This window comes from Panthera onca, chromosome B1 (assembly GCF_046562875.1).
Source record: "Panthera onca isolate mPanOnc1 chromosome B1, mPanOnc1 haplotype 2, whole genome shotgun sequence".
Taxonomy (NCBI): Eukaryota; Metazoa; Chordata; class Mammalia; order Carnivora; family Felidae; genus Panthera; species Panthera onca.
The window spans coordinates 197,919,644-197,935,308 of record NC_138342.1 but is presented as its reverse complement, the minus strand read 5'-3'; the positions used below and the strand labels follow the sequence as shown (position 1 = coordinate 197,935,308).

Here is a 15,665-nt window from a genome sequence, read left to right as displayed (position 1 = left end):
GCTGCTGGCGTGGTTCCACATTCTCCTTCGGCTTCCTGGGGACAAAGGCCTGGGGGGCCAGGCACCCGTCCCAGCGCTTCATGGGGCACCTGGTGCTGGATGCGTTGTGCCCAAAGGCTCCGCAGTCCTTACACTTGAGCTGCGGACCAAGGAGGGGGGGGGGGTGCTCAGTGAATCAGCACCAATCACAGGCCTACTGCAAAGGACATGACAAGGACACACTCGGGGAGCGGAGGACTGGTGTGGGACAGGGCACATCGTGGACGGCTCAGGAGGTGCCAGGAGATGGAAGTGCCTAGGATTCTACCCAAGCCTCTGTGAGGGACGGACCGGGAGTTGGGATTGCAGGTCTCAGGCCGCGTAGAATGAGCCCCACGCCACGATGGGGACAAACACCAGGCTGGACGTGACCCTCCGGCCGAGGGAGCTTATCCCAACGGGCAGGCTGCTGAGATGCCAAGGCAGGCCACCGTGGGCTAGGAAAGGACGACCGACTTCCGGACACAGAGTCTTCATTCCCTCGTCCTGTGCGATCCCCGGCTTCAGAGGCATGGCTCCCCCACCCCCACCCGACCCAGCCCCTCCAACCCACCCACTGGTTCACCACGCCTCCAGGGCTCCACTTACCCGAGGATCCTCGTCCTCTAGCCTGGGAACCCTGGGCGCCATGGCTGCTCTCCGTTGCCTCTTCCCGTTTGGGGCTTTCAAGGGTCTGGAAGGTACGTGCTGGGTGTGCCCACCCGCCATCTGCCCCATCTCCTTGAAGGGTCAAGTCAGCCTTGCTTGAAGATGGGTTTCTGGACTTGCTGAGTCAATGGGAAAAGGAGAGTCATTCCCACAGACACAACGACTCCTTCATGAACCTTCCTCCCCCAGCGGGCACGAGGGGGCGTCATGCCCACCAGGTCAGACACGGTCCTCACCTGGGAGGTGGGACCTCTCCCTCCTGCATGTTCTACACGCTCTCCCGTGGACCCACCCGCAGGACGGCACCCTCAGGCAAGGCCGTGGAGGTGGTCTTGCGTGACTCACCGGAGAGACTTTCGGGAAGTCTCTCCCAGGGCCCTCCGGAAGGAAGACCACACACAAAGTCCTGGCCCCCACGGACACCGCAATCCACGCTACGGCGATACTCCCTGTGGCACCCAGGGTTGCATGTGCACCGAGAAGGATGCTTGCCTCTCCAGAATGTACCTCTCCTACTTGACCCCCAGAGAAACCACCCTCAAAGACAAAGTCAATGAAAACGTTTCGTTTCTGCTCGACTCGACTGGAAGCTTCCCCACGCAGGGCCTGAACCCTTTCCTTTCATGTGGCCTTGACGGGGCCCCACGCTGAACTCACGTGTCAGCCGTGGCAAATGAGTATTTGCCGTGAAATTCGGGTGAACAAGAAAATTCCTTAGGCTCTCAGGCCCCACGGCGACATGGAGCAGGATGCTGTCACTGCTCCCGCACGCCCTCACACCAGTCCGACTCTGGGGTTCAGTTCCTTTGGAAGCAGAACCTCATGTGCTCAGGAACACCGAGAGCCACGCCTTTCCTCAGTCTCTGTTCTCACACTCGTCTTCAACACTAAAGCGTCCTTCACCTGGTGAGTCGAGGCGCATCACAACCTCCATTTCCTCCCTGTCCCACTTCCGTGCCAGCTCGTGTGAGCCCCACATCGTCCCAACCCACCTGAAACGCCAACGTGCTCCTCCTGTGTGTCAGGAGACACCGAGACGTCCAGAGCGGCGGGTGGCAGGCGGACTGCCGTGGCGGAGACTCAGCGTCCGTCCGGCGTGCCCGAGGGACGGTCAGTGAGGGACACTTCCTTCCTTCCCGGACTCTTAGACCCGCCCAAGGTCACGTGACCTCTCGGGCACTTTAATCCCAGGCAGCCCATCACCTTGGTGCTCCTCACGTCTCCACACTAGGAACGAATCCTGGAGGTTTAGCGATTTCTTGCCGTTGTAACTGGTATGCATGCATGTGGAGATAGACGTTTCAGAACACATCTTCACCCTTGGAAAAAGAGACTCGTGTGTGCATGCCTGTTTCATTCGTAAACTGGTGTTTCTCGTGGGCCTCCAGGGAAGCTTGCGGGGCCCCTGGCCTCACGTACGTTCCTGTGGTTGGGGGCCCCTTCGGCGTCCTCCGTGTCCAAGCTTCTCCCTTTCCCAACGGGAGCGGTGTGTCCATGAGCTATTTGCAGTGTCCCTTCACTCCACACCCTGCCCTGCCCTCCCCGTTCCCCTTTCTGTCTCTAGGGCGGTGACTGCGCTTGCTGGGACCTTCGGAGGAATGGGATCCTATGTCCCGTGTCCCCTGGGAACCAGCTGCCTTGGCACTTGGTCTCGTGACCCAAGTCGCTGTTCCTGACAAGTCCCTGTGTTGACGCGGGGGGGGGGGGGGCGCTCCCTGTGTCCGACGCCCCTCGTTTGGGGCTCTTTGTTGTTGCCCATCAACTCGGACGTTCTGTTTCGCTTTTGCTCCCATTGGGGGATGTTGGTGTGATTGCCACCGTTTCTCCTGGCCTGGCCTGGCTGGCCTCAGCCACGGACACTGTGTCAGGGAGATGTCTTTGGGATCCCGAAGGGCCAGACCCAAGGGACAAGGTGCAACCCCATCGGCGGGGCATTCCTGAGTGTCATGCAAGCGAGCACCTTTCTCCCACAGCAGTGCAAAAGCTAGCGGCCCCACTGGCCGAGGTGGAGGGCCTGCGTCGGCAGTGCCGTGGGCACCCTGGATGGTTTCCCTCCTTGAACATTGGCGTGTATTGCGCGTCGTGTGCGCTTTTCTTTGGCCTTTCCTATCTTCTCCGGGAGGCTGCTCCTGTGGCCTCTGTCCACTGCCCTCAAGGCAGGGCCCTCCCCCAACCTGGTGCCCTCCAGCCCCGCCCACCGCTTCCTTCAGCCTCTGCCTGGCCTCCTCACTCCATGGCACCATACCCCGGCCCCACCCTTACACGCAGCATCCTTACCCCTGCCACACCCGTGCCCACACCCTTTCCCAGTGCTCTCAAACCTCCGTTGGCTTGGCCTCGCTTCCAGGCCGTGGCTCCACGGGGCCAGCCTGGTGCCGGACACTCTCAGGACCACTCCCCAGGGAGAAGCCCCCAGAGAGTGGGGGCGGGGGAGGGGGCGGGCGAGGCCAGGGCACAAGCACACCTTTCCCTGTTCTTCAAATATCCGTTGGCCCCCTCCCTGCTTGGTTTTGTACCCCTCCCTGTTTTTATATTATTTTTCCTTCCCTTCCCTGATGCTCATCTGTTTTGCACCTTAGAGCCTTCATATGAGTGAAGTCATGTGATAGTTGTCTTTCTCTGACTCATTTCGCTGAGGAGAATACCCTCTCCTTGTAGCCACATCGTTGCGAATGGCACCCTGTTTTTCCTTTCGATCGCCTCGTAATGTTCCATTGTATCTCTATGTGCCACCTCTTCTTTTTCCATTCCATGCATCTATGGACATTCGGGCTCTTTCCATCCTTTGGCTATTGTTGATAGTGCTGCTGGAAGCTTTTGGGGGCGTTTGGGTGCAGGTGCCCCTTGGAAACAGCACACCCATATCCCTTGGATAAATACCTAGTCGTGCAATTGCTGGCTTGTAGGGTCGCTGTGCTTTCAGTTTTTTGAGGAACCTCCATGCTGTTTTCCAGAGTGGCGGCGCCAGTTTGCATTCCCACCAGCAGTGCAAAAGAGATCCTGTTGCTCCGCACCCTGGCCAACATCGGTTGTTGCCTGACTTGTTAATGTTAGCCATTATGACACATTATGTGTGAAGTGGTAGCTCATTGTGATCTTGATATGGATTTCCCTGGTGATGAGTGAGGTTGAGCATTTTTTCATGTGTCAGTTGACCATCTGGATGTCTTCCTGGAGCAGTGTCTATTCATGACTTTTGCCCATTTCTTCGCTGGATTCGTTGGTTTTTGGCTGTTGAGTGTGATCAGTTCTTTATCGATTTGTCTACTGAGCCTTTCTCTGATGTGTCGTTTGCAAATATCTTCTACCATTGATGATTGAGCTGATTTGTTAGTGTAGCTGATCTGTTTCCTTCACGGCGCAGGAGAGTTTTCTTTGGATGAGTTCTCAATAGGTCGTTTTTCCTTTTGTTTCCCTTGCCTCCGGAGACGCGTTGAGTAAGAAGTTGCTGTGGCCCAGATCACAGAGGCTTTTCCCTGCTTTCTCCTCGAGGGTTTTGATGGCTTCCTGTCTTACACTTAGGACGTTCCTCCCTTTTGAGTTTCTTTATGTGTACGGTGTCAGAAAGTGGTGCGGGTTCCTTTTTCTGCATGTCGCTGTCCAGTTTTCCCAGCACCGCTTGTTGAAGAGACTGTCTTTATTCCATTGGATATTCTTTCCTGCTTTGTCAAGGAGTCGTTGGCCATCCATTTGTGGGTCCATTTCTGTTCTCTTGAGCTGAGTGTCCGTTTTTGTGCCAGTACCATACTGTCTTGATGATGACAGCTGTGCAATTACAGCTTGAGGACTGCGATTGTGATGCATCGAGCTTTCCTTTCTTTTTCAACAGTGCTTTGGCTCTTCAGGGTCTTTTCTGGGCCCATGCAAATTCTAGGATTGTCTGTTCCAGCTCTGCGAGGAGTGCTGGTGTTCTTTGGATAGGTGTTGCTTGGAGTATGTCGATTGCTTTGGGTGGTACTGACATTTTACCCATATTTGTTCCTCCCAACCAGGAGCGTGGAATCTTTTTCCATTATGTTTTCTGTCTTCTAAAATTTCATGTAGTTGTCAGTGTATAGGTTTTTCATCTCTTTGGTTAGATTTATTCCTAGGTATTTTATGATTTTGGGTGCAATTGTCAATGGGACCGATGCTTGATTTTTCTTCCTGTTGCTTCATCATTGGTGTATCGGAATGCAGCCCGTTTCTGTGCATTGATTTCACATCCTGCAACTTTGCTGAATTCATGGATCAGTTCTAGCAGTTTGTGGTGGAATCTTTTGGGTTTTCCATATGGAGTATCATGTCGTCCACCAAGAGGGAACGTTTGACGTCTCCCGGCCAATTTGGAGGCCTTTGAGTTCTTTGTGTTGTCTGATGGCTGAGGCTAAGGCTTCCAATGCGATGGTGAATAACAGTGGCAAGAGTGGACCTCCCTGTCTTGTCCCTGTCCTTAGGGGGAAAGCTCTCAGGTTTTCCCCATGGGGGATGATATTCGCGTTGGGTCTTTCGTATATGACTTATATGGTCCTTCTAGCCCTACTTTCTTGAGGGTTTGTATCAAGATAGGATGTTGTATTTTGTCCCATGCTTTCTCCGCATTGATTGAGAGGATCGTGTGGTTCTTGTCCTTTCTTTTCTTAGATGTGATGAATCACATTGATTGTTTTGTGCATATCGAACCAGATCTCCATCCCAGGTATAGATCCCACCTGGTCGTGGCGAATCATTTTTTGGATATATTACTGTTGGATCCGATCGGCTGACAACTTGTTGAGCAGTTTTGCATCCATGTTCCTCAGGGAAATGGGCCCATCGTTCTCCTTCGTCATGGGGTCTCTGTCTGGGTTTGGAATCAAGGAAATAGTGGCTTCGTAGAAAGAGCTTGGAAGTGTTCCTTCCGTTTCTCTCTTTTGGAGCAGCTTCAAGAGAATAGATGTGAACTCTTCTCTAAATGTTTGGGAGAATTCCCCTGGAAAGCCGTCTGGCCCTGGACTCTGTATTTTTCTTTTCGTGGGGGGTGGGGGGAGGGGGAGATTTTTGATTACTAATTCATTTTCTTTACTTCTTTTGGTCTGTTCAAATTTTCTTTCTTCCTGTTTCAGTTTTGGTAGTTTATATGTTTCTTGGGAGTTGTCCATTTCTCCCAGATTGCCCATTTTATTGGTGTATAATTGCTCACAATATTCTCGTAGTATTGTTTGTATTTCTGCTGTGTTGGTTGTGATCTCTCCTCTTTCATTCTTGATTGCCTTTCTTTGGGTCCTTTCCTTTTTCTTTTTGAGCAAACTGGCTAGGGATTTATCAATTTTGTGAATTCTTTCAACGAATCAGCTCTGGTTTCACTGATCCGTTCTAGTGTCGTTGGTTTTGTTTTGTTTTGTTTTCTTTTTGTACTTGTGTTTGTTTTTGTGTTTTGTTTTGTTTTGTTTTTTTTTTTTTTGGTTTCCATAGCATTGATTTCTGCTCTAATCTGCATTATATCCTGTCTCTGCCGGTTTGGGGTTTTCTTTGCTGTTCTTTTTCCAACACTTTAAGGTGAACGGTTAGGTTGTGTCTCTGAGCCGTTTCTTCTTTCTTTCGGAAGGCCTGGATTGCTATATACTTCCCTCGAATGACCCCCTTTGCTGCGTCCCAGAGGTTTTGGCCTGTGGTGTTACCGTTCTCCTTTGCTTCCATGGACTGTTTAATTTCCTCTTTAACTTCTTGGTTAGCCCATTCACTCTTAAGTAGGGTGTTCTTTAGTCTCCAAGTATTTGTTACATTTCCACATTGTTTCTTGTCGTGATTTCGAGTTTCATAGCATTGTGGTCTGAGAATATGCACGATATGGTGTCGATCTTTTTGTCCTTGTTGAGGGCTGATTTGTGTCCCAGTATGTGATCTATTGTGGAGAATGTTCCGTGTGCACTGGAGAAGAATGTATATTTGCCTGCTTTAGGATGAAATGTTCTGACAATATCTGTCAAGTCCATCTGGTCCAGTGTGTCATTCAAAACCATTGCTTCCTTGTTGATTGTGGGTTTAGGTGAGCTGTCCGTTGCTGTAAGTGGGGTGTTGACGTTCCCTCCTAGTATGGTATCATTCTCAATGAGTTTCTTTATGTTTGTGATGCATTGATGTATCTATTTGGGCGCACCACATTTGGTGCACAAATGTTTACAATCGTGAGGTCTTCTTGGTGCACAGACCCAATAATTATGATATAACGCCCTTCTACGTGTCTCGTTAGAGTCTTTATTTTAAAGTCTAGATTGTCCGATATAAGTATGGCTACTCCTGCTTTCTTTTGCCAACCATGAGCCTGAGAGATGGTTTTCCATCCCCTTGCTTTCAATCTGAAGGCGTCTTTAGGTCTCAAGTGGGTCCCTTGTAAGCAGCATATGGACGATCTTCTTTTCTCACCCATTCTGTTACCCTATGTGTTTTGATTGGAGCATTGAGTCCATTGACGTTTGGAGTGAGTACTGAAAGGTATGAAGTTATTGCCATTGTGTTGCTTGTAGAGTTGGAGGAGTTGCTGGTGGTGTTCGCTGATCCTTGCCAGTGTTTTCTGCCTGTGGTCTGTTTTTTTCTTTTATGTCTTTTGTCCCCTGGGAGAGTCCGCCTTCAAATGTCTTGCAGGGCTGGTGGAGTGGTCAGGAACTCCTTTAATTTTTGCTTGGGACACTTTCCATCTCTACTTCTATTTGGAATGACAGCTTTGCTGGACAAATAAGTTTTGGCCGCATACTTTTAGGATTCAGTGCGATGAATATAGCCTGCCACTCATTTCTGGGCTGCCAGGTTTCTGTGGATAGGTCTGCTGCAAATGTGGTCAGTCGTCCCTTGTAGGGGAAGGACTTTTGTTTCCCTTGCTGCTTTCCTGATTCTTTCCTTGCCTGAGTATTTTGTGAACTCCACTAGGCTCTGCCTTGTTGATGGTTGGACGTTGTCGAATCTAATGGGAGTCTTCTGTGCTTCCTGGATTTTGTGTGTCTTTCCCAGGTTAGGAAAGTTTTCTGCTGTGATGTGCTCACATAACCCTTCTACCCCCTTTTCTCTCTCCTCGTCTTCTGGGACCCCTATGATTGTGATGTTATTCCTTTTCAATGAGTCGCTGAGTTCCCGAATTCTTAAATCCTGCTCTTTTGCTTTAGTCTCCCTCTTTCCTTCTGCTTCGTTATTCTCCATTGCTTTGTCCCCTCTATCGCTGGTTTCCTGCTCAGCCTTATCATCCTTGCCGCTGTGGCATCTGTTCCAGATCGCAGCTCGCTTGTAGCCTTGTTTATTTCATCCTGGCTAGCTTTGCCTTCGTTTATCCCCGCAGAAAGGCATTCTCATCTACTTTCGACCCCAGCTGGTGTTCTTAGTATCGTGATTCTAAATTCTGGTTCAAACATCTTGCTTGTTTCTATCTGTGTTGGTTAAGGGCCTGGCTGTCCTTTCTTCCTGCTCTTTCTGTTGGGGTGAATTCCGTTGCTTCGTCCTTTTGACCGAAGGAAAGGAATGAATAAGATAAAAGAATTCAAAACTAAAAAATAAGAAACAACACACACACACGAATCACCCAAATGGTGCTAGATCCTAGGTGAGTTGTGGTCTGGTTGTTGAAATGGGCTTGATAGATTAGAGGAAGAAGGGAAAGAACATAAAAAAAGGAAACCGTTGGAAAATTTGGAAAAAAGAACACAGTGAAATAGGATAAACTGAAATGATGGAATTCAAATGGAATTTGACACATTTACAAAAAATTGAACGAATATAGTCGACAAAAACTCAAGGAAATTATTTTAAACCCTGGAAAATAACCACATATTTTTTCTCTTTCTGTCTTCATGAAAAAGAAAAGAAATGAAAAAGACAAGAAAAGAGATGGACCAGCGAACAGACTGAAATACGATTGAAGTTACATTGTTGTCCCCTAGAAGTCAAAGGATGAAGCACTTTGTAGTCCATACACTCAGAAGGCGGAGAGACTTGGGTTCCTGAAGAGCCAGGTTGGCCCAGTTGGGCGGTGCTAAGTGTCACGGCTCTGTTCTCCACTAGATGGCGCAGCTAGCCTACAAGTGCGGATTGCTGGGGCGCTTGGAGGTGCATATGCGCATGCGCGGGAGCGGAGCCCTTGGCGTCACTCAGGTGCCCAGTCTGTAGTATCTGAACTCGGCTGTCTGCGACCAGCAATCCTACCCCCGTCCTTTCTCTCCGGCTTCTGTCCACTCGCCGCTTTTACACTGTCCGTGGCCCAGCCGTCAGGTTGCCAGGCGGCACCTTCCTCGTGGGATTTACCTCCCAGGCGGCTGTGTTTCCCGACCCCTCCCTTGTGAGGGCCCGCGGCTGAGACCTGCTCAGATCCTCTGCGTCAGGGTCTCAGCGAGCAGTGGCCGGGTGCCGGCCGCACCCGGGAACATCGGCAACACCGTGCCGCTGCCGATGCCCAGAGACTGAGGCTGGGTGCCAGCCTGCGCCCGAAAACGTTCGCGCGATGGTGTAGCAGCAGCGTTTCGAGGATTATGGAAAATCACCACACACCTCTGGTAGCGGGCTTCCCCCTTAACGACCTTGTTCCAGCACCAGCGAATGTGGCTGTTCTCCGGGGTCTGCTGGGACCTCTGGGGTCGGCTGGGGTGGCCACACAGACTACCTCGTGTCCTCGCAGCAGGGGAACCGCCTTTCTCCGTGTGGTTCGAGACACCCCTCCTCCACCCCTCCAGTCTTCACTCTGCTCTCGGGATTCGCCCTTCCGACCAGAGCACCGCCAGGTATCAGATGCGGAGTTTCGCACTCTGCCCTCCCCCTGTTTGTACAGTCTTCATGGAATTGAAACCCGCTCCTTTCTCCTTCCTCCCTTTTTGGTTCAGTGCCTGTGGCTCTTTCCACATTTCCACTTCCTCCCCAGCTGCTTTTGGCGGGGGGAGGGGAGGGCGAGGGGATTGCTTTCCCCATATTCTGCCCCTGTCTCCGTCCTCTCTCTGCAGGCAAAAACAGCTCCCTGCCCTCTGTGGCTTCTCTCTTCCCCAGGTCACCTCTCTGCGCCTCGTCCCCACTGAGTTCTGTGGTTCAGGTTGGGCAACCTGTTGCGTGAATCCTCAGATCAGTTTTCGAGGCGTGCAGGATGGTTTTGTGTTGATGTGGCTGCATGTTATGGATGCAAGACGCAAAGAACACTTCCATGCTCTTCTGCCATCTTGGCCCCTCCCCCCACACTGCCTTTTCTGTATCGTCACCAATACCCTTAGGAATTGCAGGGTGACTTCTCTGAATTAAGCTTTCCGTGAGAAATCCAGATTAGGCTGGCTGGATTTGGCGAGACCAAATAACGCTGTTCCCATTGCCATGATTGCTCCCACATCACCGCACGTGAGGCCACCTCCTGGTTTTCCATATGCAATCTTCTTTGCTAATTGTCAACAGTTTTTAAAATTGAATGTCTTGACTTCACTGGATTTATATTTTGAAAGAAAAGTTCCTGGAATGCCTGGAAAATATATCGTCACCAGTGGCCCGAGCAGCTCAAGGTTGTCTATTTTAGCTCAGAGTCCAGGGTCCAGCACGGCCAAAGTGAAGTCACAAGGAGGGAATCCTAGACCCACCAGACCTTCTGTAAATGTTCATGGTCGCCTTTATGCCCCACGAAATGCTCAGGCTGCAGCGCAAGGCATGGAGACTCCGACCTGCCAGCCTGAGCAAGTGCCCAAAGCCAGGTCCTCCTGGAAGTCTAGGCAATGCCCGTGCTGGCCAGCGGCGCCCCCTGCTGGACAGAGAGCAGTGTGCAAGACTCCCTCTTGTGACCTCCCCCACGGATTACAGAGCCAGAGGTGTGGACTTCATCATGTGTGGGTGGAACACGTGACACACGGCCACCCAGGAAGAGCTGGTCCTAGTCATCTGGGGAGCTGACTGGATGCTTATGGAGGCCGTCTTGAGATCCAGATCAAATATTGTCCGTGTGTGTGTGTGTGTGTGTGCGTGTGATATTCAGGTTTGAATCCAGGAAGAGAAAGTTGGATCCCCAAATTTCTACAGGATGACCTAGCATGGTTATTTTCTGTGGCTTTTCCCTTCGTGGCTCAGTTGCACATACACTGTTTGCGCTTTACCCACGATTCTGCCCACTTTAGAATCAAATCCACAGGAAGGATAGATTTCACGTGTGCATGTCTTTTGAGATCTAACATCCAGCTAGCCCTGTCGAACTCTTTGACTGAGAAAGTGCCATGTCATCGCTCATCTGTGGAATAAAAAACAAAATAGAAGAACCTAGGGCAAGCGAAGAATAAATAAAATAAGATAAAATCACAGCGGGGGGCAAGCCATAGGAGACTCTTCAAAAAATTTTGTTTTCTCTTTATCTTAGAGAGAGAGAGAGAGAGACAGAGACAGAGACAGAGACAGAGACAGAGATACAGAGCATGACGAGGGGAGTGTCAGAGAGAGGCGTGCACCCAGAATCCAGAGCAGGCTCCAGGCTCTGAGCTGTCATCACAGCGCCGGACACGGGGCTTGAAGTCTCAAAGCCTTAGATCATGAGCTGACGGAATCAGAGTGCACACCGGCTGAGACACCCACGTGCCCCAGGAGAACCCTTAAGTGTAGAGAAGAAAGTGAGGGTTGCTCGAGGGGAGGAGTGGGTGGGCTCCCTTTGCAACGGGCGTTATGGAGGGCTCCTGTGGGGGTTGGCAGTGGGTGTTTCATGTAAGTGACGAAGCCCTAAATTGCACCCCTGAAACCAAGACTGCACTCAATGTTAACTAAATTTGATTTCAATTTGGAAAATGGAGGGGGGAATGGGTGCCTCAGTCGGTTGAGTGTCCAACCTCAGCTCAGGTCAGGATCTCATGGTTCGTGGGGTTGAGCTCCACGTTGGGCTCTGTGCTGACAGCTCAGAGCCTGGAGCTGCTTTGGATTCTGTGTTTCTCTCTCTCTGTCCCTCCCATGCCAACACTCTGTCTCTGTTTTTGTGTGTGTGTCTCTCTCTGTTTATTTAAACGTTTTATTTCATGTTTAAAACATGAAAACAACAGACCAATAAATTTTAAAAGTAGATGAAGAAAAAGTATTTTTCCTCTATCGGCTCTGATATTTGAACATCCAGAATTCAATAAGATTTCCTGTACAAAATTCACATGCTGACGTTAGTTCCCACTAAGTGTGGTATGTATGTTTAATGCAGACTGGAAACAACAACAACAACAGCAGCAGCAGCAGCAGCAACAACAGGCTTTACCCTGTCAGTGCCATTGGCAAACGACCAGAGATCTCCTATATGGCCCCCCTCCCCTGGGGGGAATTGAAGGATGATGCACTAATTCCCATTCAACAATGTATTTAGTGAGTCTCTCGCTCCTGAGAAATGAAATACAGTTGTGACTTAGAGCATCCATCCATACCCTGACCTGAAATACCACATTGTTGCCTCGGTGTCCACTTGAGACTGTTTTTCTGAGGTGTACAACCGAGGACCAAGATTGCAATGCAACTGACCAGAAATCCCTGAGCCTCCTCCCTTGTGGAGGAGATTGTCCGATGGGGGGATGGTGGTCAACTCTGCGGAACAAGGTAGAGCTGCTTGGTGGCTGAGCAATAAGAGGTGGGAGAAGGTTCCTTTCCCCCATTTGCTCTGCAGCCTCATGGGAGGGGGATTGTTAAGGGAACCGAATCTAATGAACATGGGCCAGGATGGCTCCACCCACCCGTCTCCTGAGAAATAAGCATTTATTTGCTCTTTGCCATTTCCAGGCAATTAGCCAATGTTCACATGAACATGTGGAGACTTTACAAAATAGATTATGTATACAAGGAAACACTTTGCACAGTTATGAATTCGTGTTTCCTTCTGCTCCTCTCCTTCTGACACAAAACATTCCTGAAAAGGCTGTCTGCTCCCACGTAGAGCTAGAGTTCTTCCCGTTTCCTGGTCATTTGCCACTTCTCCGTGTGGAAGCACTGAGATTGTTTCAAACTCCTTCCCCTGCCGGTGCATGTTGGGATATCACCGAGAGTCCCCACACGCACATGTTTGGGCACATGGACTTTACCGATACACAGAGAGTAGGGAATGGGATGATGGGACCGTGAGTCCCAGGCATTTTCACAGGGACTCCCGGGGCTCTGCCTTGTTTCCACCTTCATGCCTCATTGGCCACTCCCTCTGACCCTTTCAGGCTCTGAGAGTGCCCAATGATCCTCGGTGCTGATGGAGGGGAGAAACCTTGCGAGTCCCCAGCATAATCCACACCTCTCCAATAACCTCATTACAGACAGCCAGCCTTAAAGCTCAGGATTCTCCAGGTCCACTGGAACGCCATAGCCCATGAATCCAGCCAGATTCATGGTCCCTCCACATGTCTGGATCGCACCCACCTACAACACACAAAATATGGCCTACAAGGGACTGTGAGTGAGTGAGTGAGTAGTGAGTGAGGGCGGGTGAGTGTGCACGTGGGCAGGCGTGTATCTCAAGGCCTGTAGTGGGATCCCTGCACTGCTTCCTGAGACCTCTGTCCCTTCTTGTTCTTCCTCTTGGTAGCTCTGGCTCTGCCTGGGAGACAAGGGACTCGGTTAATGGCCGTTGCGCTCTGAGGTGGGATGTCCCTGGCTGAACTGTTGAGCCGGTAGATGTTTGGTTCACGGTGATCCTTTCCCATCTCGTCTCTGTATTTGGACTGGTGAATTAGGACTGCACCGGGGGGAAGGGCAAATTCTAATTTCCTGAGGTTGAATTCGGACTTGGGACGGTGGCTTTCTTGGAGGAATCTCCACTGGTCTAACGTGATTGCTGGCGGTGGTGTCTCTTCCACGTGATCCTCCAATTGTGGCACCTCGATGTCGGGGTCGGTTTCGGGCCCCCCTTGGGCCGCAGCCGTGCCTGCGTGGTCAGCCTGGAGGGATGTGGATTCCCCAGCACCTGGCTCACTCCCACGGTCTCTTTCCAATTCACTCTTCTGGATGTAAAAGAGGACATAGGCATGTTGGCTCAGGGCAGACGTCGCATCACTGGCGGTCACCTTCGCATCATCCATTTTGTACCACTGGCCGTTCCCAGCTTTGATGTAACAGAAGTAATGTCCGCTGTGACAATTCCAGCCCGCGTGCACCAGCACGGCATAGAGCACATAAGTCAGCGACCCCCCGTTCTGCCCAGACACGTATCGTCGCATGTCAAGGCGCTCAGGATATTGCACTTCCTTAGCCAGTTTGCTGCCCGTGAAATGGCAGAATCGTTTCAATACCAGCATCAGGACCTTGGAGCAAGTGTGCAAAGTCAACGTCTTGGAAGCGGGTACCTTGTCGAGACAAGTACTACAACGATAGTCATTTTCACCATCCAACTGTTCGGGCTTCACCAAGTGTTGCAAAGCTTGGCTCACACTCTGAGCCGCCCTGATATCCAGGCTAATGTCCAGGTAAGGGTCCAAAGTGCTGGAGACACCCTGGCAGTGGAGACACTGGATTTGAGACCTCCAGTACCCGCCAAAGATTTGCCGGATGAGGGTGGCGTCCTGAGCCTGAGGCTCTGAAGGCTTGTCCTCACGCAAACACGCTTGCTGCATAGCATCCAGAGTGAACATCAGAAACTCATGGGCATCCTCCTGCCTGTGTGTGTGGAAGGCAGCGAGCAGTTTTGGCGGAGGCCGGATCACATCTCCCGGACGGCAGAGGGCCCGGGTCACGTGAGCCTGCAGAGCACACAGCACGCAGAATGGCTGCCTCCCACAGCTTCGGGAGTGCTCCTGGGACAGCATGTAGCCGGCGAGGGGTGGTGTGTACGTCAGACACTGCAGCGCCGCATTCGCATAGCACGTGTTCCCCAGGTTCTGCAGGCCGGCCCCAACCACAGAAGGTCTCCTCCAACTCACGGGTTTCTTTGCGGGGGGCAGACCTATTGACGCGGGAGCCCAACCGTTCGGCAGGTCGCAGGGTGTGTGCGATGACGGTGACGGCTTCTCAGGCAGAGTGGGTCCTCTGTGGCCTTCAGCACCACCCGTATTTGACCCGCAAGGTTTGAGGTTTGGAAAGACATGGAACTGAGACTCCTCTGGGCAGTGGGAAGAGGGCGTCTCCATGTCTCCTGAAACGTGGAGCCTCACGTTGCAGAGCGATGCTTCTCTCAGGAGGCCAGTCTCAGAATGATAGCTGTGGCCCTCTCCTCAGCCCTCGTAAAGCTCGCCCCACCCACCTGACTAGGACCACGTCATCCAATCAGCCACCAGCTGGAGTTGGATGAAGGGTCTTAGGGTGTGGCCACTCTTCTGCAGACAGACCACTCAGCCCAGCCTTCCTCCTGCCCCTCCCTCCTCAAGAGGCACACACACACACACACACACACACACACACACACGTTTCACCACTTTCTCCACCTCCCTCATTTCCATTGCTCCCTCTCTGGACAGACGGACTTGAGCATTTCCAACCTAGAGGAAATCCTCTTTTGAGTATCCACTTTGCTTTTAGATAACACAAAGTGTCAAGGAATGACGGCCATGAATTTGTTAGGCTATGGAAATCATTTTACCGATTGAGCTCTGGTATCATGTAGGAGCACCTCCTCTCCGTCAGCCAGAATGCATGGGACACCAGCAAATTATTCTGGAATGATGACTGTCCATGGATTTGATTCTAAAACTCCTGAACTGTCTCCATAGGATCCGTGTATACAACTATCACGAAGGTCCTTTGAAACACGTCTGTCTACCAAGGGGTGGCCGAGAAATTGTCCCAAGAAATATCCTTTGCCTGGTTTCGGGCTTTGTAAATGCTTTCTTCATTTTGTAGCTCCCTTCCCAATAGGAGAACAAATCCTAAACCCATCATTTGCCAAATTGTCACTGGTATTCCTAGCAAATCACATAGCAAGGTAGGTATAGGTTCCCGTGGTTCAGGACATGTTTGTTGTGGATTTGTGACATTTATAGACGGTTTGAAATGGGAATTTAGACATGCAAGGAACAATGTCCCCTCGAGGAAACTGTGGCTTTAATGTGTCAGTATCTCTAGACCAGATTTCAGAACTGACCAGG

General features: G+C 51.1%; 1 protein-coding gene across 1 annotated transcript; it reads right to left on the bottom strand.

Moving 5' to 3' along the window:
- Positions 1 to 13,103: 13,103 nt before the first annotated feature.
- On the bottom strand, positions 13,104 to 14,987 carry LOC145715433 (ubiquitin carboxyl-terminal hydrolase 17-like protein 6). The gene has a single exon (XM_081795443.1). It carries the CDS (start codon positions 14,709 to 14,711, stop codon positions 13,104 to 13,106), a length of 1,608 nt encoding a protein of 535 aa, XP_081651569.1. The 5' UTR covers positions 14,712 to 14,987.
- Between the last annotated feature and the right edge of the window lie 678 nt (positions 14,988 to 15,665).

Coding starts and splice junctions, on each gene's coding strand:
- LOC145715433 (XM_081795443.1), bottom strand. CDS start 14,711: ATGGAGACGCCCTCTTCCCACTGCCCAGAGGAGTCTCAGTTCCATGTC.